Source organism: Lonchura striata, chromosome Z (assembly GCF_050655825.1).
Source record: "Lonchura striata isolate lonStrDom1 chromosome Z, ASM5065582v1, whole genome shotgun sequence".
NCBI lineage: Eukaryota > Metazoa > Chordata > Aves > Passeriformes > Estrildidae > Lonchura > Lonchura striata.
In genome coordinates, this window is record NC_140740.1 from 2135732 (window position 1) to 2163229 (window position 27498).

Consider the following 27498-nt stretch of genomic DNA (forward strand, 5'->3'; position numbering starts at 1 on the left):
AGTAGTGATACATCTTGTGCTGTTAACAAGATTTTTTTTGTGTATTTTTAGATGCTTTTTCATCCCTATTTCAATTTTGAGAACTCTCATAAAATAGGCCATGCAGTGAAATTATACTCTGCATAGGTACCTAATCTCTGTTATGCAAAATACTTATTTTTTCCTTATAGCCACTGAAAAGTTATTACAGTGTTCTCTGTGGAGTCATACTTCCAACACTGGACTAGTCAGTTATTTCCTGATCTTCTATTTACCTGTTTAAATGCCTATTTAATGGCTTTTCATCTGAGGTAATTTTAGTTTAATGGAATTTTGTGATAGCCCAGCCAGGATGTTCCTTATTAGTTTTAAAGCAGTTGGTACTTTAAAAGTTTTAATATGTATTGAAGCAGATTTTTCATTTTTAATTACTTTTAATGAATACTGGCACGAAAACCTTCGTCCCATTAAGTAACTTACCATTTAATTTTACACTGTAGAAGTACATCTTCAGGGCAACTATTCCTGGTGTTTCCAATGAACCTTATTAAAATAATTGGCTATTTATATAATAAGCATTTTACAAATAATTTAAACTGTAGTTTGGAAAAGACAAAAAAAAAAATCTTATTAAAAAGTGATTCAACTAGTGAATAATTTTTTATGACAAACAATGCTCCAAAAATCTCAACTTCAGGAGTAAGTTAAATTATGCAGCATTGGAGCAACTTGATGATTTGCTAAAAGAATGTAGGTTGTAATGTGGCAATAAATAAAATTATTTTCACAATGAGTTTGAACCCAAATCACTAAATTAGCACTATTTCCTTTCATACATCCCAGAAAAATTGTATCCCTTCAAAATGCAGTTGTTAATGCATTTCAGAATAGAGTGAGGGTATGGTTGCATTGTTTTTATGTGAGCATGGCTATGGCACAGGTTTTTAAAAATGTCACTAGACAAAAAAGTCCTGGAAGATACAAAGATGGATGTTCTAAAATGAGAAAGCCAGATAATTATGTTTTTTTCTTCACATGTCTTTATTCGATGTATCAGGGTGAGCTGTACTCATTTATGGCGAATCTGTATAAATCTCATTTAAACAATCAAAAAAATTTGTCTGAGGCAATTTTACAAGTGCACACGTATGTGCTGCATGGAGATAATTTCAGCTTTTTGATGATAGTTTTCAAATTCAGAACTCTTAGCTGCTCATAAATATACGTATGCTTTACTGTTAATGGATCTTGTATTTAATCTACAACTGCAAGTTGGTGAATGTCACCAAGGACGGAAACACCCATCACCAATTCTGCCTTTTGGTCTGTGGTGATTTCCTTGCCTCCTCTGCAGAGGTGACAAGGAAAACCCCATCTCCCTCCCCACAAAAGATGCAGCACATCATCAATGAATCTCTGGTTCAGAAAGCAAAATATTGCCTTCCATTCTGTGCATAAAATCTGTACCATAACCTAATGCTGTGGGTGCTACAGTTCCTGCAAAAATCTCTAGTTTTGCTGAGAAAAGGAAGACACTCTCTCTCCATTATGAGCATTGACATAAGGAAGTCAGAAATTAGCATTTTAAACTCCTAATTTTGCATTTGGGCAAAGGCTCTCTTCGCCTTGCACTGTCATCCTAATTTTGCTGTATGTCTTCTGCAGAATTATTCAAAACTTTTGAATACATGCAAAAATTTTGGTGTATGTCTTATGCAGAACTATTCTGAAGCTCTCTTAAATATTTAGTGACAGAAATTGGAGAGGATGAGAAGGGAGTAGATTAATTTCTTTTCAACAGTGACAACTGCTGGTATGGAAAAGAATGTTGCTTTTAAGTAAACTGCAAAAACTGCATGAGAATCATGACTGCATGCATAAACAGCTCTGCTAGGGACATGAAAGGATCACACAGAATACATTTTCAGAGGCAGATGCCACCTTACTGACTTGTGGGGAGGCCAAAATGAGATCTGACAAGATTACAAAAGTTACCTATTATTTGCAGGTAAACAACATTTTAAATACTCTTTTATGATGCAATACCACACATCTGGACCAGGGAGCATCAATTCACTGTTAATGTTTTGTTGCAACAAGGCAATTCTTGAATGTAATTCCTGAATTGAACTTATTGGTAACACAGAGCTGGTGGTTTCACCTTTTATAGAAGCCCAGAATGGTTTGGGTTGGAAGGGGCTTTAAAGATATCTAATTCCAACCCCCTGCCATGGGCAGGGACACCTTCCACTATTCCAAGCTGCTCCAAACTCTGTCCAGCCTAGCCTTGGAGATTTCCAGGGATCCAGGAGCAGCCACAATTAACGCAGCCATTCATGTCCCTCTGCATGTTCCCATCTCCTCACTTCTCCAGGACCTAGCACTGGCCACATTCTGTGACCTGATCCCACTGAAAGTCCCTTAGTGCAGTTAGTTTGTGCACTTCCAGGCAGTCCTGGTGTGCTGATTCAAACAGAATTCTGATGGGGATAAATTCTCAGTGAGGGTGGGCATCATTATTTTTGGCAGAATCCAATCATCCCACCAGAGGACCAAACAAATCTCAAGCGTGACTGACAGAAAGCCACGTGTGTCTCATGATATCAGACGCTGAGCACATGATAACAAAAGGAAGATAAATTCTATTTATAGTTTTCAGTGTACTTTGAGAAAAGTAGAGGTTATGCCTACAACTGTAATATGCATGGCATTGCAGAATTTTATGTGCAGAGTGAAACCCACAGAGCTGAGAACACAATGTCTGCACATCCCTACACAGGTCTCGGGCATGTTTCCTCTGTACAAATCCCCAGAATGTCAAATCCCAGGAATTTCAGACTGCTGGGCTATTTTCTTTTAGATTATTTTAATCTCACAGGGATCCAGTTGTTGTGCTCTCAGCCTGCTGTCACACAAAGCAAAACATGACAAGTAGAGATGATCAAGAGATTTTCTTTAAAAAGACACTCCTGACTCAAACTAAAGGTGATCTACAGAAATAATTGTATGTTACTTAAGAATAAGTGCAGAATAAATGCAAACTACATGAATATCCTGGGTATTCATATGAAAATGTGACAGCATCGTGGGTTTTGCTTGAGATATTTTACGAATACAAAGGGATTAATTTGTGATGCAGACTGGTTTCTGCCATTAGACTATTTTATCATTATACTGAGCTTCAAGCAGAAATACTGATTTTTCAAGTTTTCTTGCACAGGCAATGAGTCTGGTGCAATATTCTTCTTTTCCTCAGTACAACACTTGTTCTCAAAAGTGTAACCACATGGAAAAATACTGCTTATAATTTCAAAAGAGTAACTAGACTACTGAATATACTCCAGGATCTTCCAAGTTCTTTGACTTCTCCAAACTTCTCACTGGGTTTGTAGTATAAAAACAAGCCCCGATAACTGAATTAGTTTTCCTTCTTTCATTTTTCAGCTAAAACTGCCATGCAAATTGTTCAGTTTTGAAACAATAAAGGCACTCATAAAATTTTCAGTAGTTCAATGAGCAGTACCAATATTTTTTTATAGTAATAGGGGACTGCACAGTCATGAGCCAGCACGAGTTCCAAACACAAATACAATAATTTAATTCTGCATCCCTGACACACCTACACATGCAGATGGCTGAGCACATTAGCTCTTACAGGAGCAGAATGATAAAACCAAGAAAAATATCTGAATTACAGAATTAATCTGTTTTTTGTTTGTTTGTTTGTTTGTTTGTTTGTTTTTGTCCTATCTGCTGCTTCTGGACCAGATCTCTGTGTGACAAAATTCTAAGTGGTAAGTGCTGTCTCATTAAACAATCAGATTTCATTTCAAGATTTCATTTATTTCTTTATCTTCCTCAAAGGAATGTGCTGGTGCATCTTTCAGAAAGTTACTGGTGCAACAAAGACTGAATGCAGTTCTTTTAAAACTTCAGGTGACTGTGTCAACAGCAAACCATCATAGTGGCTGAAATTGACTTGTGGGTTGCTGTGTCTACCTAAATGGGCAGAAAAAGTGGGCAAAAAAAGGAAAATAGATGCTTTGTCCAGCTAAAGTTAGCATGTGTTCTTCCTCTAACCGTACACCTTCCTGCTGTGGTTCATCAGCTCTTCCATGGGACTCAGTTATTATCTGTTATAAAATTTCCATTATAAAAAGAGGAATATATGATGTAGACATTACAATGGATAACTATTCTCAAATTTAAACTCCTTTCATTCAGTACATTTTATTTTTAATTCATATATAAAGAGAAACTATGTATAAAACATCTCCATGTCCTATATTTTTAATGCAAAACATGAACAAATTTAATCTCTTCTGCAATCAAACAGCAATTCCTGCATTTTTGGAACATTAATTTCTTTCCACCATTAAAAAAAAAAACAACAAAAAGCCCTCAAACAAAAAAAAAATACTCCTTAAGAAAGACACCAATTAGAGGAAGACAGATTTACCCACCTACAAAAAAAAGTTTACAATGGCTATTGGTAGCCTAAGTGACTTTTACACCATAGAAACACACATCTTCTTAAAAGCACCATTCATTATGTAATTCAGTCAGTGCCTAGGCTGGAAAGAACCCAGCCCCTCTGTTTAATATTGCCATAAAACCCCAAAGCAATCAGTAAGATCTATTTCCTCCCACTATGGCACTTTATGAAAGAAATTCAGCCATTACCAAGGCCTGCTTAAGAAAACCTCAGCTCCATACCCAGTTCTGGTTAAAACAGGGGGAAAAAAATCAGAAGGTAATTTAACAACAAAATGCTGCCTAAAGAATACAGAATGTAAGGAATTTCTGGCAAGTAAACCTTACAGGTTTCTCTTTACTATAAGTCGCTGTTGCTGTAAAATACACCACAGAACAAAGAGGGTTTTGAGAAGGCCACTGAGAGACAATGTAAAAGTGCAAGAAAAAACAAGACACTGCACAGAAAATCCAAATATTTTAACTGGCTGCGCAGGAAAAGCAAGAGGCTGCATAACAAATGTCTGCAAAGTAACAAGTGGTGTACACAAGTCATTCAAAATCTGCTTTTCTTCTAGTCTTGTAATAGACAAAGGATGAAACATCTAAAAGATGCTGAAAGACAGCAGGTTTGAAATTGAAAAGGGATTTTATTTTTTCAATATACAGCAAAATTAGACTTTGAAACTCAATGTTATGTATGAAGAAATTGCTAAGATCAATAACTCAACAAGAAAAAAAACTATTTGAAGTGCATATGCATAAAAAGAATAAACAATGCTATACAAGCAAATTCTAAGAGTGAAACAAAATTGGTGTGGATATTATACTTCCTACCTGGGACTTTAAGGCAATCTCTGGCTTTTACTGAGTCAAATAAAATCTTCAAGTAGGGGCAGGCCTCAGCTCATTTACCTACTGCTTTAACCACAAAATTTATTTGACTTAAGGAAAGAAAACATCTTCCAATTGTCCCAAAATTGGTGTCCCTATTGTCCAGTCTAACCACACATTTGTTGTAGGAGGATCCATCAGCAAAACACCCTCCATTTTCAGCTGACAAATTTGTCATTTTTCACCTCTCTAGAGAATTTCTTTTCCCAGTCCCCTCACAAGCTTCCCTGGAATTCTGTGGGTGGGACAAAACTAACAGGGGCTCCCACAAATGTTGGTTCTGCCATTTCCTTCAGTCCCCTGACACAGCTTCAATTTTGGGAGCATTTTACTGACTTTTCTTCCAATAGCCTTCAGTGGTTGTTTTTTATATTCTTTATTAGTGATGTCTCTTAGATGTCTCTCAAATTACCCACTTTATTTCACATTTTAATTGAGGTAAAGCCTGGAAGATTCACAACCTTCCTTCTTCCTTTCTTGTCCAAGCTACTGGTCAAACACAGGAATGGTTTTCAAATTTCAGGTATACAATGTTTAGAGGCACAAGGAATACTTAACACATGTAGCAGGCTACTGTACTATGGAGTTCATTACTATACCAGTAAGTATCTTGTTGGCAGTATAATTTGTTAAAACTATTCACAGGGTTAATTTTTATGAAAAATAACCCCTCCCTTCCTCCCCCCAGAATAAAAAGGAGCAATGTGTTAAATTTTAGAACAGCCCAAACAGATATTTTTTTCCAAAGGAGGAACCATAGTTTGTGTGTGTCAGGAGGAACATGGGATGAAAATCTGGTGTGGTGCAACTGCATGCGCACTGGTACATTAAATTTGCCCACTTGGCTCTTGGGATGGCTGGCTTGCAGCAACCTGCATCTGTGCAAAAAAAAAAAAATGGTTTTAGTCTTCAAAACAGGGCAGCTGTTCTGCAACCCCTCGCAGTAATTCCTTCTGCTAGCTGGAAAACTCACTGTGACTGTGCCCCTGGGATGGGGTAACTTTGGATGCACAGACAGACTGGGGAATGAGAGGCTGGAAAGCAGTGCCAGGGAAAGGTCTTGGCTGTGGGAAATAGTAAAGGTAAGATGATTTCCAGAAAGCTGTGAACAAAAAAAACAGAAAAAAACCAGAAAAAAACAGAGAACTCTGCAACTGCAAAGTTTGAGAGTAGAAAAAGTTACAGTGGTACAGCAAGGACATGAAACAATAGCTTGAGCTTTAGACTTGGCTAAGATAGAATTTAAGACTGCAGAAAATATGCTTAGCAGAAGGTTTTAAGCTTAAAAATGGTGTACTGTGTATTGTTAATAGAAAAAAACAAGCATTGTGTGAAGCAGGTGTACATGTGCTTGTAGTGAGTGATTACAACAATTGTCTGTAAGCTTTAGCATTATTCTATTGGCTGGAAAGTTTTTAGAATGCTCTTTTACAAAGACATCTTTGGCTTCTACTGGCTGTAGGTGAGCTTTGCCATCTTCCTATTGTCTCACCCATGTAATGAGGTTGATGCTTGATAAAAGCTCAAAGAACGAAACCCAGCAGTCTCATAAAAAACCTGGAAACACAAAGGTCAGAGGCAGTGCCCTGGAGCCAGGAGGGACATCCCTGTCCTGGGGGCATGGAAAAATACTGCCTATAATTTCAAAAGAGTAGCTACACTACTGAATGTATTCCTTGGAATTCTCCAAACTTCTCACTGGGTCTGTAGTATAAAAACAAGCCCCGATAACTGAACTTGTTTCCCTTCTTTCATTTTCCAGCAAAAACTGCCATGCGAATTTGTGCAAAAGCCTGGAAACACGGCGGTCAGCGGCAGCGCCCGGAGCCAGGAGGGACATCCCTGTCCCGGGGGCTCCGGCCCAGCATGGCCGGCCGGGCCAGGGAGGGATTGTCCCGCTCTGCCCTGGGCCGGGGGGCTCAGCTGGAATTTTGTGTGCAGCTCTGGGCAGGGCAATGTCAAAATGCCACTGAGGAGCCCGTGGGGATGGTGAATACGTGGAGGGGCCGTGTGAGGAGCGCTGAGGGCACGGGGTGTGCTCAGCTGGAGAAGAGGAGGCTGAGGGCAGGACCCATCACAGAGGAAGAGGAAGAGGAAGGGCAGCTCTGATCTCTGATCTCTGCTCCTTGTGGCTCTCGAATCACCTGAGGGAATCCCTGCAGCTGGGCCAGGGGTTTGGGATGGATCTCAGGGGAAAGTTCTTCCCCCCGAGGGTGCTGGGCACTGCCCAGGCTCCTCAGGGAATGGCTCCAGGAGAGTTTTGACAACACTCCAGGGATGCAGAGGGTGGGATTTTGAGGTGTTTGTGCTTATCAAGCTTTGGACTTGATAATTATCATGGGTCCCTTCCATCTCAGGAGATTTCTTGACTGTACACTGGAATTTGCTGGTAGAGACTATGCATCAGGAATGTGTGGCCATAGCCATTCCAGCTGTGGCACCACTAGAAAAAGGCACTGTGCCATGGATAGCTGGGATGATGCCTCAAGGCAGAATGGAAAACCTGTGCAGGTTCCCAACACATTTGTGTAGCACATGTGAATATCACAGGCCATCCATGATGTGGAAGAAGAAAGCAGAGAACTCTCTAAAACCCTGGGAAGGGCTTGCTTACATTATTAAATGTGTTTCATTAATAACCCTTATTCTTGGAGTGCAAGGATTTTAGTTATGTCTGGCAGAGTTAATGATCCTCAGAATATAAACCCACATGCAAATCAAACCCTTAAATCTGAGCCCTTTATTGCTTGAAACATGAATTTTCCTGGTTGGATCTCTGTCCTTTCAGCTACTTGAGTGGCAGCCAGCAACACGTATTTGTCTAATGTCTCAAATTCCCACTTTTTCCATCATGCAGTCTCTATCTCATAATCACAACAACACATACTGAATATATTTTTCTGTTGTGCTTTTTTGTGTTGCGGGGGATTTTCTTTCTCTTATTTTTTCTTTTGTGTTTTTTTTTGTATGGGGTTTTTTATGGTTGGTTTTTGACTTGGTTTGGGTTTTTTTTATTTTTTTGCGGGGTTTTTTTGTGTGTTTTTATTTTCTTATTTCTGCTTGGTTTGGATTTTTTTGGGGAGGTTTGGTTTGGGTTTTTTTTTTTTTTTGGATTGGTTTATTTGTTTTTTTCCCTTTGGTTATTTTTTGTTTGTTTTTTTTTTTTTGTTTGTTTTTGGCTCTGGCTTCTGGGTAAAAAAGCTATCTATTTCAGTTTTTGGGGTATTTCTGTGGATTCTGACCTCTTCTAGGCTGTTTTGATATAGAATCACAAACTGGCTTGGGCTTTAAGGGACTTTAAAGATCACCTAGTTCCAGCCTCCCAGCCTTGGGGATTTCTCCATCTCTCCTGGAGCCCCATTAGGCCCTGGAAGGGGCTGTGAGCTCTCCCTGGAGCCTTCTCTTCACCCCCAGCTCTCCCAGCCTTGCTTCAGATGAGCCCTTGAAATAAATATTCATTCCAACCAGATAAGTAAATAATGGAGGAATATTTAAAGAACAGATTTGCTGTGGGTATCAGTGCAAAATCCAGTCCAGGCCTCTACCTGAGGCAGACTTTCCTGGTTTTGGGTACTTTATGAGTTTTGAAATGGGAAACTCTTTTTTTTTTTTTTTTTTTTTCTGCTGGGTAACCAGAATCTTTTCAGACAGCCAAATAATATCAGTTTTCAATAAAACAAGAATATACAGTCAGTAAAATTGCTAATGATCTCTTTTATAGTTTACATACTAATTATTTACATGGGCAAAAGGTCAACAAATCTCAGAAATACTCACAGGGTGTTTGTTGATGTGAATGATAAAATAACAGCTTTGAGAATGTATCTTGACTGCAAAATCAATCACCTGGCTTAATTGATTTGGCAACAGAATATTAGACATGAAAGAAATCCAAGATAAAGAGCTTTGTACAAGAGAACCGTAATGTGGCTTTCGGAATTCTTGACAGTGTAGAAGAGACGTGCCTTGCAATGAGGTCATTTTAATTTATCTTTTTATGAAAAATTTGACAGACTTCTTACTTGATTTACAGTGAGTTCAGAATTGAATTGCTAAACTTCATGAAGCAGAGGAATTTGTGTCAAAGGAACGCTGTGAATTGAGCTAAGGTGATATTGTATATAAATGTTAAATTAAGTCCTCCACTGAAAATCCCACAATTCTCCCCCACTGCGGAGAGCTCTGTGGCTGCTTCTCACAGCTCCCATTCCCAGAGACCCTCTGAACACCTGGATAGGGTGTCTGAATCATCATCCCATCCTAAATCAGATTATCAGAAAAGGACTAAATCTCATTCTCCCCCAAATAATAACTCTTTACATAAACTAGTCTTTTCTCAAAACACTTCAACTGCCTTCTGGGGTTGGGGTGAGCCTGGGTCAGCTGTGTGAGAGCTCTACTTTTGTCTTGAAGTTGACAGAAACACTCTTTGCTGATTATCAGGATCATTAACTAACATTATATACATTTATATTTTTAAAAGAATGATGTGGACCCAGCAAAAAAACTCTGATGAATCACTTTGTAATGCACCAGCTGTATGTTCCTTGCTCATTAATTAGGTGACAAAAGATGGCATTCCATCCAAAACTCATGCTCAGCAACGTGTTTTGCTTGATGAGAATTTGTGATATTGTTTATTTCTTTAACAAAGGTCAGCTCCTTTATATTTGATGGAAGAAATGTTGTGTGCCTTGCTGATGCCTCAGGTTTTAGCTTTCATATTTTTCAGATTCTGTGCTGCTTTAGTGTGCAGTTATGAGCTTCTTATTAGGGGACAGTGAGCTCTCTGCACAGAGCAGGGACACAAAACAATTCCTGCTCCAGCTGGGCACCAAGGACAAATGATCCAAACCTCAGCCCAGGAGCACAAACAGTGTGGGCTGGAGAGAGAAAAACAAGCAGGATGGGACTGATGGGCTGGAGCTGGAATGGGACAATGAACTCCAAGGTGCCAATGGAGCAGAACTGATCCCAGGGAGAGCCCCCGGGAGCGCTCGTGCATTTTGGGGCCATTTTGGTTCACCTTGGATTCATTTTGGGACCATTTTGGTTCATTTGGGTGCAGCCCTGGCTGGGCTCTGGTGCTGCCCAAGGTGGATCCATGGAGGAGATCCTTTGAATAAATCCCTGCTTTATTCTTTAGCTCTGTCCAACCTCCGCTCTACCTTTACAAGGCACCAGTTTCTGGCAACTCAGATGGGATGAAGGTGTCTGGAAAACTCCCTGGACCAGAGCCAGAGGAACATCCAGGTCTTGCCATCAACGTGACAGGTCCCATGATGGAGCATCCCTGAGCACAGGTGTTCATGTGATGGGGTTTTTACATGAGCTCATCCACGTGCTGGACAGCAAAAACTCATTTCCATGCTCCCAGTGGCGGAGATGGAAATGGTTTAAATATTTTCACTAGATTAAATCAGTGGCATTGCCCCCATCACCCACAAAATTAACTGAGGGTGTTGCCAAAATTACTGGAATTGAGTATCCAACTTCCACTCTTTGGAGACATTTTCCTCTGAGTATTTAAGGGACATAACAAACATGAAAATGTTAGCTGAGCTGGACTGTATTGTTCTTGGATACTTCAAATTATAGACAAGTATCTAAATGGAGCAATTAATTCAGGTAGGCTGGATTCAGTGCTTAGTCACTGTGATCTGAATGACTGAACTAATTGCAGTTAGTGGAACTGGTTTCTTGACTATTTCCTTGAATTTTATACCTTCTGCAACAGCTGGCATCCACATCCATCAATAGCATAAGATTTTAAGAGCTGTGCTGCTTGCTCTTGGTTTAAGAACAATTCATGCATAAAATGGAAACCCCAAAATTTCTCTCATGAGCTTCTCCTCTGGCCAGCACGTGTTTTGAATGAGGTTTGCATGTGAAGAAAACCCCAGTTTCTATTAAAGTAACAGAAAATGCAGACTACATTTGTAGTTTAGCACAAGACCTGCTCAGCTACTAGCAGATGAATATCCCTCACTAATTGGTTTTGATTGCTGGTGGGGTGGAGTGAGAAGTTGAAAAGCTCCTGACTCTGTATTAGGACTACCCAGCAGTAACTAAAATATCCCTGAATTATCAGTGATGGTTCCAGCACAAATCCAAAACACGGGCCCACACCAGCTACTGTGAAGACATTGAACTCTGTTCCAGCCAAATCCAGCACACCCAAAATTTCTATCCCCACATGGTTCATTGTAAGTTCCTTAACAACACACTCTAAGATGAAGATACTGACCTGCTGTTCCAAATCTGACCTGAAAATAGGAAATACTCTCCAAATAAATTACAAAAATTAGAAAGAGATCAAGAAACTATATTTTAAGCAGGGTTAAGTTTACATGATGTAAGTCTTGAGGTTCTGCTTTTGAACTTAGATACTGTGATTCAAAATATTTCTTCATTATTTATAAAGACATAGGTAAAGAAAGATGTAGAAGACATATTTATCCAGAAATGTCAGGGTTTTCCCTTTTTTTTTGTTTTAGCATTAATCAAAGCAAACCCATAAACACTACTGAGATAAGAAGATAGTCCTACTATTTCAAATACGCTTCTGCATTAATTCCCTGCAAAATACATTTACCTTGTCCTTGCCATGGTCTAAAACCTGAATATAAAATCATGTCCTGTTGTGTCCAGTGTGTTGCTAGTCAGGTCATTTTCTGAAGGCAGCAGCAGCAGCATTCTGTGGTATTAGCTTGCTCATAATATAAAGGCAGAGTCTGATATACTCCAGAAAACCAGATCCGATATTAATCCTTAACAGTGCAGGCAATAAAAAGGCTCTTATCTATAAATACAATAAAATTTACCATGTGGAACTTACTGTGCTGGCAGTGAATCCCATTAAATCCCTGTGGACATTTACAAACGTAGCCTATGAATGTGTCGCCTCGGTATGCTTCACTAATTTCACATATCCCACCATTATGGCATGGATTGGGAAGGCAGGGTCCTGAGAGAAGGGGGAAAAGAAAAAAACAGAGAGAGGTATGTACACATCCACAATAACAACCACAATAATTTCAGTCATTTATAAGCATTCATTAAGGAAATAAAATGCCTTACGCAGGCCTTTATATTCCACAAACTCAGTAAAATACACCCTTCACTTACTTCAGATAACTTGCTAGCACGGATTTTTATGAACAAGAAAAAAATATGCAGTATGTCACTACTCATTAATCATGGCATTAGCTTTTAATGTGGGAGAAGACAGGAGACAGTGAGGCTAAATCTTGCTCTTCTGTTAAAGATAACAGGCATTCTAGTTTTTGCAGCACTGAGGGAATAGGTATTAATCAAACATGCCTATCATGCACGGAGTGACATGTACAGTGTCCCTGAATGATCACTACATGTCAAGTTAGCAGTCTGAGGAGATCTTTGCTATGGCTCCAGGTGACTTTCTGAAATGTGAGTCTCTGGGCCAGTAGTTAGCAGCTACCAAACCAACTATTCTTTTCCACTCAGTGCCTCTGCAGACACCTGAAGATGATTTGAAAAATCTCTTCTGACTAAATTTTTGTTTCCCCAACATGCCACATGCTAGGATGCATAAATTGTCAGCACGGAGATCTGCTAGAATTGCAATTACTATAACTTTAAGTACCTTTGAAAAATGGAATTGTTTGACCTGAGGTCTAGAGTTTACTTATTTAACAGCACTGGAAAAGAGCTACTTACATTTTAATGTCTTACTAACACTACCCACAGCATGACTTCTACCAGAAGAAAACATTATTTTGATGATTTTTTTCCCAATCTCATTTTAAAGAAGTGGTAAACATTGTTTAGAAAGCCCCATGTGCAAGTTTGTCTGTGATTTGTAAATTCAATATAATGTTATTTGCAACCTGTGCCATGTACCCTGAAAGGTGATAACCACTGTTTTTTTGAAATGCAATGCCATAATCATTCACTTTAAATTGCACTTGAAAAAAAAAAAAATACCCAAAGCAAACAAAAGAGAAAAGAAATCTGGAGCATAATTTACTGACAACGAGAGCTGCGAATTTCAGAATCCCAGAATCACAGAGGTTGGAAAAGACCACCAAAACCATCAAGTCCAAGCTGTACCTGTTGCCCACCTTGTCCCCAGCCTAGAGAACATCCAGGAATTGCTGGGACACCTCCAGGGATGGGCACTCCAACCCTCCCTGGGCACTTCCAAGGCCTGAGCTCCCTTTCCATGGGGAAATTCCTGCTGGTTCCACCCTGAGCTGCCCTGAGGCCGTTCCCTCTGCTCCTGTCCCTGTTCCTGGAGCAGAGCCCGACCCCCCGGCTGTCCCCTCCTGTCAGGAGCTGTGCAGAGCTCCAGGTCACCCCTGAGCCTCCTTTTCTCCAGGCTGAGCCCCTTCCCAGCTCCCTCAGCCTCTCCAGCCCTTTCCCAGCTCCGTTCCCTCTCTGGCCACGCTCCAGCCCCTCCATTTGTTGTTTGAGTAGCCCAGAGGTGCCCCAGGATCTGGTGTGGTCCCTCAGCAGTGCCAGCACAGGAACAGTCACTGCCTGTGGCTGGCACTGAAACGTAAATTTTAAGGAATTTAGAGATTTTAGAGCAGCTAAGATTTTAGTTAGAAATAAGCCTTACTAGAGTTAATTAAAATAATAATAATAAATGAGTAGGCCTTGATGAAGTTAAGAGTTAGTAGTTAACTAATAATTGATTGCTGTCAGCACAATGTTGAGTTAGCTGGGTTTATAATGAAGAATACACAAACTGACAAAGAGCTTTTAGGAACATCAGACAATTGTGGCCTCCTCTGTTCTGAAACCAACTGAAGACAAAAAATGGGAGTTCTACCAAGAGATCATTTGTCATGTTTGCATTGGAAAGGTAGAAAGGTCAGAACGAGGAAGACTTCATTGACTTCCTCATTTTGGGACCCCTCCCCATGGAAGGGACACCGACCCATTTCAAGGAACAAACCACTCATGCTTAATAGCTTTTGGAGTAATTAGCATATGAAGTGGGGAATGGCATGTACCAAAATGATGAATATGTATTTGTATTTTGTGTATTAAATACTTGTATGGATAAAAAGACTCTGTAATCACCTGGAAGGTGTGGTGTGGATTTGGGAGCTATCCCGCATGCTGTCCGGCGTCGACTAAACATACACTTTCTAACTTTAAACTGTTAGAGAGTTTTTATCCGTCACATTTGGATATTGGTACTAGATCAATATCCATATTTTTTCAATAAATCAGCACGGCCCAGGGGCCATCAGCCTCTTGCCCTCCTGGGCACCCTGGGCTTGTGTCCAGCTGCAGTCACAGCACCCCCAGGGCCTGACCCAGCTTTGCAGCCCCTCCGTGACCTGACAAATCCCCTTAGTGAACCAACAAATGAATTAATAGAATGATTTAGACTTTAAAGACCTGTAAATTCAACGTTTCTGGGTGCCTGTCTTGTTCATGTTTTCAATTACAAGCTGAGGTTTGAAAGATTCTCGCAGCAGCTCCATTCATCCAGACGTCACACCAGTGAACACCGCGCTCTCCAAGCAAGTATTAATTTGCAAAGCATAAAAATTAACTGAATGATGAGGATGTCAGAACATATTCCTCAGTTATTGCTGCCCATGTGGTTATTGCAAATTGAGAAGCCACGCAGGTGCACATTTCTATTACGAGTGTTGTCATCAGCCTGTTCCAAGACACAGCCCTGCAGAGGTTTTGCTCGTGTACATCATTAAACACGGGCTATGTCTCACTGAACCAAAAAAAACAACAGACATGAACGTACTGCAGATAATTCCAAATGGCATTATCAGCAAAAAAGGGGCAAAAATCGTGAAGATGGAAAGAAGGAGGATGGCTGCTGCCTGATTTGCCTCTTGCCACACACACTCTGTATTAGAATTTAGAAGTCGTGGTACACTGCATTCTTAATTTTGGGGAGATTCATGTCTTTAAATTATTACTACTTCATGAAATCCTTCAGTATTTCTCCTTCACAATAATTTGTGAAGAAACCTGTCTAATAATTTGCACTTTTAGCCTCCCAATAAATACAAACTGTGGGTTTGTTTTTATTCCCAAGCCTCTATCACAGTGCTGCAGTTTGGGGAGTACCTGCAGGCAGCCTCATATGTTAATTGTTTCTATGCAAGCAAGATCTCTAATCTTCCAAGAACAATAAATCTTCTAAAAATTACTTTCCCATTTTGCTTTCTGGTTTCTCTGTATGGCTTGTTAAGCACACATTCAGCCTACTTTCATTGATTTTCTTTATATTTTGCATTTCCTCAGATCAGTCCAAACTGCAAAGGCTTAAAAGGTCATTTGAGGTGCATTGTGATAAATATACTGGTGCATGACAGTATTTCTAACTAATGTTTTTCTTCTATGAAGCCTTTCTTCTGGGAAAAAAACCCAAACAAAACACACACCAACAATATGATTTTTTTTTTTCCTGAGTATGGTTATGGACAAATAATATCACTATTTTCAATATAAATGTTGAGTAATTTGTTTTGTATATTTTTGTTTGCTTTTGTTGTTGCTGTTCATAGAAACTGGTAGTTCAAAGATTGTTTTTAGAGAAACAAAACATCCTCATTAATTGCGCTCAAATTAAAAAATGATAGTCACATAGTTTGGACTAGTTAACATTTATTAATTGATAAAGACATGGGTTAGACTAACTCTGTGTTTTAAATTAATGCATGATTGAAAATTAAAAAGCCTGTGCCACCCTACCACTGCTTCTCCTAATTCTTCAAAGGACCAAAATTTAAGTTCACACATTGAGCTTATTTAAATTACATGAACACCTTAATAGGATTCCTCAAAATTAATTACATAGTTAATTAATTAATTTTAACTGAGTTTTAACAGGATCCCTGATGCTGTTTATGCAGATTTAATGTCTTGAAGGATCTGGGGCCTAATCCTGCCATTGTTCCACTGAAGCACCAAAAATGTAATGTGCAAGATCTGGGCACAGATGGCACATGAGGAGAGTCCCAGCCAACTTCCATAGGGATGTCTAGGCTTTTAAACACCATGGTACTAAATTCTGGATAATCAATTCTGTGACAGCCTGATTAATATGGTCTGTAACTCAGATCTATGGCAGCAAGTCCAAAAATATAATTTCTTACAAAAAAAACCCCAAAAAAAACCAAAAACACGAACCAAAAAAATCCCAACAAACTAACCAAAAAAACCCCTCAAAATTGAAAAAAACCAACGAAATAACAATCTGAATATGTCAACTAATTTTCAAAAACAGTGGACTCCAGGGATCGATTGGGTTTTTTAAATCAATAGTGGTGTAATACTTTTACAGGTAATCTTTAAGTGGCTTCCAACACAAAGAGAACAACAACATTTGATCAATATTAATGAGCAGAGGAATTCAATGGTGTGGTTTCCAGGCATTTTTATCCATGTTCATATAAAATAATGTCAGCAAGATTAATTGTGCACTCAAAGTAATAGATCTGTTCACTTTGCTGCTCTTTTGAGTCCTTCTTTGTTCAGTTCCAGGGGTATCAGCCAACATAATAAGTATAGTCCAAAATACATCATCCTGTTATTCAATTGAAATCCCATGCTGTTTTTGAAAAAATATTGAAAGTTAACTTAAAGCATAGCGGGTTTTAAATTTTAGATGTTCTTACGAAAACCTCTGAGACTTCATAGATATATGAATCAAATAAATGCATCCTCAGCAGAGCTGCAAAGGGGCTCAAGGCAGAACCATGTTATCTGTTTTCTCCTTTGACAAGTAGGGTCAACGAAAAAATAATAATCAAACCTTGTATCATGCCATGCTGCAGTGAACTGCATATTTGAGAGAAACCATGAGTTTGTCTAGAGAAGATAAAGCCAAGAAAGCAAGAAAAACAGTTCCCTGATAGCCATCTGCCTCTGAAAAAAAAACATCATCAGCGTTTGTTTTTGCCAAATATAAAATCTGCTGATGCTCTGGTGGGAAGGACATAAAAAAATTACAGGGGATGTCATTAAACATGAAATCAACATCAGGCCATCTTCATCACACAGTTGGATTCCCCTAGTTCAAAAGTGTGCTAAAACAGGTGATCAAAAGTCAAAGTCCTCTTTCTCTTAGTAAGTCAAGCTTAAGTAACAAATATAAAAAAGTATAAGGAGAAAACAAAGGAAAAAAAGCGTACTTCAATGGAATGAAACACACAAATTAACCACATTTTCACAAATAAAATCAAGTAAAATGAAACAAAAAAATGTTAACAGTTTTGATGATATTAATCCATTTTCTCTTCATGTAGAAATGCTATGACTTTAATGAAAACCACTAAATTAGATATTGACCTTAATAAGCATCAAGGTAAAGATACAAAGCTAATTGCTTCATTTATTTTGTGGAGTACTATGAAGTAGGATTAATAGATAATGTTATTCTGATGATATAATAAGCTGCATATCCCAGCAAATCAAATATTGTGAGCTATCATCAGACTAATAAAACGTATCAAATAATTTTATTTTCCATTTTAAAGAAAAGTACTCTCCAGCTGCCTGCCTTTGTAGCATCAGCTTTTCTTTCTTGGTTTTAAGTGAATGTCAAATAGGGTTTTCCCCCATCTGATAAATTGAGATCTTCACCAGAGATCTCTCACACGGTTTTAACATCAGTAGTTGGGAGTTCTACCCTCTGTGTTTGGATAATACATGACACTTTAGGTGCTTCTTCTGCCAAAGCAAAACCTCCAAAGCAAGCAGTGACAGAGCTCACTTAGCAGGAGCTCCTGTATTTTGGAATTACTGTGTGCAAAGGCAGCCAGCGTCACAAACAAGTTATTTAAACTTTATGGGAAGGCAAAGAAGAAGACAGCAGAATGGCACAAGATGCCCATGGTGGGGGAGTTAAGGATTTTTACACTGAATTAGTGCTCAGTGTCCAGGTCATCCAACCCTGCACTGCCTCTGCTCAGCAGTTCCCAAAGATGAACAATCCCGCCGTGGAAATAAGAAAAAAAATCTACATTAGATATTTTACAAATATTTGTGATGAGCTTAATTTACGACTCTTTATATTTGACATGATTTTCTAAGTGACATATATGTTTCCTTCACACGGACGATGGACCACATTTTTTTCAGAGGTACACTGACCTTCTCATTTCCTCATCACCTTTTTAAAAATTCAAAATGTATTTTTGAAAGGTTTGCCCCTCCCAATGTGAGATTGCAGAATTCACACTTCAGCAGGCACAGATCCAAAGCATAACTTAATCCTATTCAAAAGGGACCATCTTCCACAGAGACACACAGAAAATTCAAATTCATCAGGTATGCCCCTACAGGTTCTGGAAGAAAAATGCACAAAAAGGCCAGAAATATAACAAAAGCTTCCGAGGGTCTCTGATCTTCCTCACATTTACTGCTTTGGTTGTTAATTCAATATTATTGTGAAGACTATGCCCAGCACAGAGGCTGTTTTTGAATGCCCCCAGGTGCCTGCCTTGCAGTACAGTTTGGGGACATTTGAGGAGCACATTCCCAGCAGATGTGCTGCTGACCTTCTGAAGGCACTGCAATCATGAAAATGTCTTCTAGACAGCCTGCTCATTCTGCCACTAAAGCATTAAGTATTAAAATATTAAAGTATAAAGCATCAGCAGTAATGAACTAATACTTTGTAGTCCAGTATTTGCTCCTTCTCACTCAAAAATATTTTTTTTTTTTTATTATTTAAAAGTAATTCTGTGTTAAAAATGTACATAAACATCTAAATATTTTAGGGCCCAAATCCAGTTATACTGGTGCACCATGACAAAATGATTATAAAGATAATAAAGATAATAAAGATGTATTTTGAACTAACTCATCTTTCAAAGCTTCTGAAATGTAACAAGAAATTCTCCCTTGCCCAGGACACTCAAATGTTTGTAAAGAGAAAAGGAAATAAACCAAATCACAACAGCTCCTTCCTACCCTCCAAAAAATTAATTTTTGAATTTGCTACTGGTGCTTCTATTTCACTGCTGGGAGACATGTGTAGTTTGCATCAAGAGATACAAACTGACCTACACCTTGCTTTTTTTTTTTTTGTTATTTCAACCTGGAAAGAATAGGCACATCATTCACAGTTTATGTGGAATATTGATAACAATAACTGATTACTGGATATTATTCCAGTTAATGCATGAAAGCAGAGAAAGTAATTAGATGACACACACTGTCATCTCATGAACATTTCCAAAATATCAGATCTGGAGGAAAAAAAAATTTAAAAAATCTGTTCAGCCTGGCTTGTAAGTGAATTAGTAGTGTATTAAATTCTATCTGCCTATATATTCATTATAAACTAATGGCAGAGATCCAGACTTAATTGCACTGTGATTAAATATTTATCTTGTTTTTAATGCAGCAAATGGAGCGTGTTGATTATAATGATCAAGGTGTCTCCATCTGGATGCAGCAAAAGATAAAGTTCACCCCCTGAGTGCAAAATGGCTTTTGGGTCATTTCTGCACATTTCCCTCCAATTCTATTCCATTCAATTCTTCTACAGGGAAGAAATTTAACCTGATCCTCCAGCCAACTCCCATCCTTTTTTGAGCTGAATAGCTAGGATAGTTTCTGAAAAGAAGCAATTTGTACTCAATGGATATACAATGCTTTTCCTTAACAGTCTTAAACTTCACACCCAAGCCTTTGATGGCAAATTGTACCCAAATCTGAGGCATGGTGAGTGTGGCAGGCACTGTAGTGATTTTACAGAGGGTGAGACATGAAAATACTCTAAAATTGGGGAAAGTGTTCAATGCACTACATTTTCCCCAAGTCCTCTTCCATTATTTCACTTTGTATTCCTCAGCTCTCAAGGCTAAGAACTTTCTTTGCCAATTTTCAATGCTGTTTTTCACTGCTTTGTACCTTTTGCCACCTAAATACGTGTTTCTGAATAATGCCCACAGTATTCTTCCCACACCAGCTCCCCCATAAACCTCCTTAGCAAGTGTTAATGTCAGACCTGCTCTGCATCTCTCTGCACCACCCTTCACAGGAGGAGTTTATCTTCCCAGGGAACACCTGATCCGTTTACAGAAAATACATTTCCAAAACCTCTTCCTCCTCCTTTAAATTTCCACCCAGGCAGCATCATTGCTGTTTTTCTCATAGGTGATGCTTTTTCTGTCACTGACTTCTCCCAGTCTTTCTGACCCATCTGTGGCGTCTTGTTTGCTACACTCCTTTTGTGATTTACTCTGTCTCATTAAAACTAGATTAATTTTCCAAAATACATGAGAAATATTTTCCAAATTTAATTTTCAGTTGATTCTGGTTTACATCAAACAGAAAAAAACCCAAACAAACAAAAAAAATCCACCCTTTGAAAACAGAGAGAATAATTTTGTAAAAACTTTGCTGAAGGACTGCAGACTTTAATTTTTAATCCTAAAATATTCAAAGAAATATTAGATTAGATTTCAGTTGGGATGTCTGGAAGATTTAGTTCAAAAGTGCAGTCCTGAAAAAGCTAATGTCTACAGATTCTGCATTAAAATAAACTCTCCAAATCCATTTTCTACATGACTGAAACAAATCCATGTCTCTGTTTACTGCACTGGTAATGCCTTAAATAAAACAGACCCAGCAATAAAAAAACTGTATATTATTTTGTATCTAATTCAGAACCTCACTAGAAATTGAGATTTTTGTGCAACAGTGTTATTTTTATCATCATAATTCTTGTCATCATATATGAATGTCATTTTTTATTGTTTGACTGACCTTTAAACTGCCAATGATGGGGACTCCCCATTCTTTTTTGCCTCTGTAACTGGGAAATGGAAAAGAAACCTGCAAAGATTATGTGAACCTTAATTATAATAGCAAATAGAATAAATCCAGTTAGTCCTCTTGCTGAGGATTCCAGTGGGAACTAAAAAATGCCACAGCCTAAACTTAGGCTGTTCATATTTATATGAGTCAGATCCTAATTACTAGTGTTGCATTAATGACACAGAAACAGTAGAAAGGATTCTCAGAGGGTGGTTATCCTCAGGACATGAAATATTATTAAAAAGTGATGAAAGAAAATCCCTAAATGTGAAATATATACAGTCCAAACAGGCATAAAGTTGTCCACAGCAGAAACCAAGGGAAATAGACAAGAGTTACACACCAGTTACTTATTTCCCTGAGGATGTGGGACAGAGGAAACAAATCCTTTCCTCTTCCACTCTTTTTCCCAAACTGCCATCAAACCCTGCTATTTCTATGTAAAAAAACCCCAACCCTAAATCCTACTGAATTCTAGATCCTGTCACTCTTCTCCAACTCTTTCTCCTTTTCTAGCTAGTCCATCCAGCTAGGAAACCATTTCTCTTTTGCCTCCTCATCTCCCACTCCTGCTCCACATTGGTTTTTTGACAGCTCAGAAACCTTCGCTGATTGAGAATCCCAGCTTAAAATCACAACCCATGTTTGCAGTCAAGAGCCTTCAGCTTGGAAGATACGCAGCAGGATCACTTGAGATCGGCTTCCTTTGCACCAGCTACTCCCACAGCACAAATTCAGATTAATTGCTTGTCATTAATGTGGTTTACACAAAGTCAGTTGCACTGGATGGAAGAACTGACTTATTTTGGTGGTCAGTGGCAATGCACAGCAATACCACAAGCTGGTATTTCCTGATTAGCTGTAATGCTTTAACTTCAAATTCCTGCTTGTGTCATTACACACAGTGTTAAATTTTTTAATAAGGAGTTCAAGCACTCAGCACAGGTAAATTTTGCCTTCAAGTACAGCTTGAGCTGTAGCCTTCCCCAGGGAAGTAATTAATTCCTTTAGGGAATTGGAATGGCAGACTTCCACTGGACATCTTGCCCAACAGCCCCTAAAAGAGCCAAAAAAGATTAAAGTGATAAAAAGATGTTACTGTTTATTGAAGGTCGTCCAGGTGCACTTATGGCCAAAAGCACTTGTGATACAGGGCTTTGACACTTTTATCAGTTTATCAAATTAGCATAATTTATGAGACTCTCCAATTAGAAGTAAGTTTAATATGGTAACCCCACCCCCCCCCCCCCCCCTTTGTTTTGGCCTCCTACTGAATAAACTGAATGATACAGCAATACTTTACAGAGTTACAAATATATGAAAAAAATATATAAAAATGAAAAATATTTTGGCATCAGAGCCATAGAGCCTTTCCTGGTATCCACCCTTAGCTGTGTCTGGGTAGCCTGCATCCAACTGCATGACTTAAAACAGTTTAAGGCAAAAAACTTGTTTTTAATTTCTTAGGATGTTATATTGTATTGGCTGTATTGTTCTATAAAAGTTTTGAGATGGAAATAAGACCTGATGAGAAATACATTGGTTTAGACCTTCTCTCCCTGCCCCTGCTCACAGGAGGTTAGAGAACACACAGCTGGCAGGATGCTTGATTTGTGTTTTGTTTAAAAAAAGAAAAGCCCAGCATTACTGCTTTGGAGGGGAAAAAAAAAAACAGTAGAAATATTTTGTCATTTAGGAGGCTGGATTCAAAAAATAAAATTGGTACATTTTTGGTCAACATGGAGAGATAGTGAAGTACTCTTTCCCTTAGTGTATATTAATAAATAAACTGTTCTGCAGTTTGAACAGGATGAAATTCTGTCGAGAAGTCAAAACTAATGAAATTCATGAATAACTGTAACACTGACTTGTAATATTACTGTAGAGTGTTAATTCATGCTTTGTTAAAACACAGTGCTGCAGGCAAATTGAATACATAAATCTTTACCCAGACTTTTTTTTTGGGCTGTGCCTTCTTCCTTGTAGCTATTGCAGCCATTCCAATAAAACTTCAGGAATTCCAAGGCATTTCTCAGCTTATTTGACACAAATAACTTTCAAAGTATATATATATATATATATATATATATATATATTCATGTTAACATATTTTTAGTAATAGACAACTGGACATTCATGGGAGCATGCTACAATTGGAATTACATCTGTGTTCATAATTGGAGCATATTACAATTTCAGAATTGTTATTTTTTATCCCAACAGTTGCCACACAGCCACAACTCCCATGGCAGCTAGCAGAAGTTGTGTCTTGAATAAGAACTGGACGGGGAAATCTTTTGGCCTTTTTACTTATCTTCAGTCACTCTGACAATTTTAATTTAGCATTTTATTGCTTTACAGTGCTGTGGATCACGTGTAAATGGTTTTGCCATGATTCTGTTTTGAAGCCACATGGCATTTATTTCTAAGACTGCTGTAGACAATAGAAAAAAAAAAAGAGAGAAGAAAAAAAAAATACAAAAATAGCTGTTTCCAAAATATTTTTTTTTAACTACTACTAATGTATATATATGATTACTCAATACACAGGCAGCTGAATGCCATATATCATTCTTTTGTCAAGCCTAATAATGGACATTCATGCTCTCAGGCAAAGCACAGTTTATCTAAAAGACTTCCAGTAGAAAAAAATCAAAAAGCATTTTAATTGCATTACCAAAACTTAAAATTAATATTCATTAAGAAAAGAATCTATTCCATTTCTAACACAAAAGAAAACAGGAAGGTCATGGCTCTTGCAAACAGTGATTGCCATATGGAAAGTCAATATATGAGTAAAAATGATGTGAATGAAGTGGTGCATATTTGTTACTGCAAGAAATCATCTCAGAAGTTGCTGTATATGTGCAGAAATCCCCATGGTCCTGTCTGAGTGAACTCATTCAAGCCTTGCCTTGATATTTCCATGCCCCTAAAGCAATTTGTATTCTCTTTATGATAAGAAATACATCTGAATTTTACCTGTAATGTTGTTTCAGTGATACAATTTAAAGAGGGCTGTTTAGTCTCACCCAATATTAGTGACAAGCAGCATTTTACTGTTAAAATAATGTAAAATCTTACTTCAGCATTTTTTTTTTCTGTTCAAGCTATAAGAGATTTCAAAGATTTCAAAATACAAGGTCCGGATTATACAATCAGCCTCAAAGGAGGCTGAATTTAACAAAAGTACCAAATTCTCTCAGTTCAGCCATGCTCTCTGTACTTTGCCACCTGCCAGGGAGATTTTCCTTGGCATTTCCTCCAGGCTTTCTTTAGAAGACATCTAACCTGCTTAAACATAAGTTTTTTAACTCTCTGATGTAATAAAATATTAATTACTGAAAAGGTGTGGTTGTGAGAATTAATAATTTAAATTATATTTATATTTATTTTAATTAATAATTTTGTTCATTTGAACAGGAACAGATTTTCTACTGCTATTCAATGTATTTTTTGCCTCCTGAATGATGTGCAATACAAAGCTTTGGCAACTAAAAATCTCTTAAATTTGCACTGTTAAGGAGTGACATTACTTCATCATTATCTTTATATTTCCACAGTCAATCTAGTGCTGTCAACATGGTTATAAGACTGTTTAAATCCAAAGAAAGCATAAAGTAAGCTTCCTTGTGATGTTATTTTTTTATTAGAGTCCTTTTCATCAGGCTTGTTAACCAGCTACTAAATCCTCAACCAACCACTAATTCTGCTTGGTTTTCTTTCATTAGTATCTGCTTCTTTTTATTTCACTTTCCATCCATTTAATGGCAGGATGAGAATCTTTAGTGAAGCATAATCACAAAATTTTACCAGAGAAGACAGTTTCTTCATCTCCACTCCAACTTTCAACCCACATTCCCACCAAATTCCCCTTCCTATTGGCAGCATGTATGCCATGGCATGGCAGGAGAGATCAAGGAGCTGAACCAAGTGAACACATTTTCTCCATCAGGAAAATTGCATTATGGATGAAAATTTCATTATGGAGCCCATCAGGTAAATTGCATTATGGACATTCATGGGAGCATGTTACAATTGAAATTACAACTGTGTTCATAATTGGAGCATATTACAGTTTTCAAAATTGTTGTTTTTATCCCAATATTTGCCACACAGCCACAACTCCCCAGCAGAAGTTGTGTCTTCAATAAGAACTGGACTGGGAAATCTTTTGGCCTTTTTACTTATCTTCAGTCACTCTGACAATTTTCATTTAGCATTTTATTGCTTTACAGTGCTGTGGATCACGTGTAAATGGTTTTGCCACGATTCTGTTTTGAAGCCACATGGCATTTATTTGTAAAGAAGACTACTGCAGACAATAGGAAAAAAAAAAAGACAGAAGTGAAAAAACCCAAAAATATCTGTTTCCAAAAATAATTTTTTGTACATATAAGGGAAGGGGCAGCCAGAAATGTGTGAAGGAAACAACCCTGGCCACAGGGACAGCCCCAAGCAGATATCCCACTGCTGCCTTTCTCTCTGCATCCCTGCCTTCCGACCCACTCCCTCTGTGCCCATGCTCAAATCTTTAATCCCATTTTTTTTTGCTTGTCAGCTTCCTTCCCCAAGATTTTCCCCTCTCCGTTTTCACCAATTCTTGGATGAAAATCTGTCCTTTCTATCAGCAGAGGGTTTGGTCATGTTTGGTCTTTTCACAGAATGTCAGAATCGATGGGGTTGGAGGAAACCTGCAGAAGCACGAGTCCAACCTGTGACCAATCCCAACTTGTCAAATTGACCAGAGCACTCAGTGCCTCATCCAATGCGGTGGTTTACTTCCAAAACATTGTGTCTCCCCCCCAAAAATAATGTTCTTTTTGTTTATTTTTCCTGTGTTTCAAATCCACTTGTCCAAAGTACAGAAGACTCAAAGGAGCAGCAGCCTACTGAGGTCCCTGCAGCAAACAGAACAAGTAGCTCATTCATCTTTTCATTCCCTCTCCATCTTCTGAGGATGAAGAAATAAATACCAAATAATAATATTTGGATTTTTTTTTTATTCATTTCTCTCAGCTACCCAAAGCTAGAGCTAGTCCTGCTGTTTTTATCTGTCCTGGCAAAGACTAGGCACCTGCAAAATCTCTTTTTTGGGGAACACGGCTTCCCAGATGGGAGCAGCTGTGTAAAACTACCCTGTTGATACAGACCTCATAGAAATACAGAATTTGGGTTGTGAATTTAAATTTAATCACCCAGTGCAACCCCCTGTCATGGGCAGGGACACTTTTCACTAAGCCAGGTTTCTCAGACCTCCAACCTAGCCTTGATCAGTCTGAGGCAGATGCCTGGCATGAAAAGCTTCATCTTCATCTGGGAAAATTTCTCCCTCAAAATTCAGGTAAGAAAGGAAAAAGTGGATGGAAGGGAAAGTTCATGACAGAAATCAGTACCTGGTTTAGGGGATACCATACATTTGTACGCTGGGATGAATATTGTATAACCACCACAAATAACCACAATATATTGTATGATAACCACAAATATTTGTACACTGGGATGAATATTGCACAACCACCACTCTCTGAAACTGTGCAGATTGTAGAAAAATGCCCATGCTTGAGTTTCTCATGCAGCTGCCAGCACTGCGGGCTGATTTGAAACTCCCAGCTCACTTTTTTGTCAGTCTTGAAAAGAAGTGAGCACTTTTGCCAAATTGTGTTATTTTTATGATATGTGGATGGACAGTCACTAAGGGATGGCTAAAAATACAAATTAATTTTCATTCCTGACCTAAGCAAGATTTCCAGTTTTTAAATGTGACAGGCTGATCCAATAGCCTTCAGTGCCACCTGGCATCTAGGACTATTTTTACTGCATAAGCCTCATTTCCATCAGAATGGGGTTCAATATGACCTTTACATAATTTTCTGATTTAGTCTATATTTTGCTTGGAATAGATGGAAAAGTAATTAGCAAGCTAGCTCCAGGCACTGGAAAAAAAATAAAATATGCAGTTGGAGAAGAAAAAATGAAAAGGAATTGCTACAAATGCGTAAACCAAGTTCACCAAGACAGTAAATCTGTGGTGCAGTCCCTGGGGGAATGGCAAATCCTTTCCCTTAGAATAATTCTGGAAGATGATTTCCCTCTTTGAAATGTGTGAAATGGAAGAGCTTTGCACACCACAGCAAAATCACTGTGGCCCCAAAGACAGCCTGGGAGCTGTCACAAAACCACAGCTCCAGATCCTGCTGTGCAGTGGGCAGGAAACTGAAGTCCTTGAGACTTGACCAGACACATCCTTGATGCTTTGAGGGTGACACAGAAAGCAGATTAAACATGTCATGCTTTTATTTTTAAAGTTTCATTTTGATAATTTGGGAAAAAAATAAAAGAGAGAGAGAAAAATCT

General features: G+C 38.4%; 1 protein-coding gene across 3 annotated transcripts in view; it reads right to left on the reverse strand.

The window, feature by feature from the left end:
* The window catches only part of EDIL3 (EGF like and discoidin domains 3), a 238130-nt gene that overhangs the window by 109606 nt on the left and 101026 nt on the right, over positions 1–27498 (reverse strand). For 2 of the 3 annotated variants that reach the window (XM_021551870.3, XM_021551869.4), the window contains one exon: positions 12185–12313. In XM_021551870.3, coding sequence (XP_021407545.1) covers positions 12185–12313 — 129 coding nt within the window. Of the gene's footprint in view, positions 1–12184; positions 12314–21090; positions 21155–27498 lie in introns of those variants that run through there. The other variant, XM_085566626.1, reaches the window with a different exon arrangement.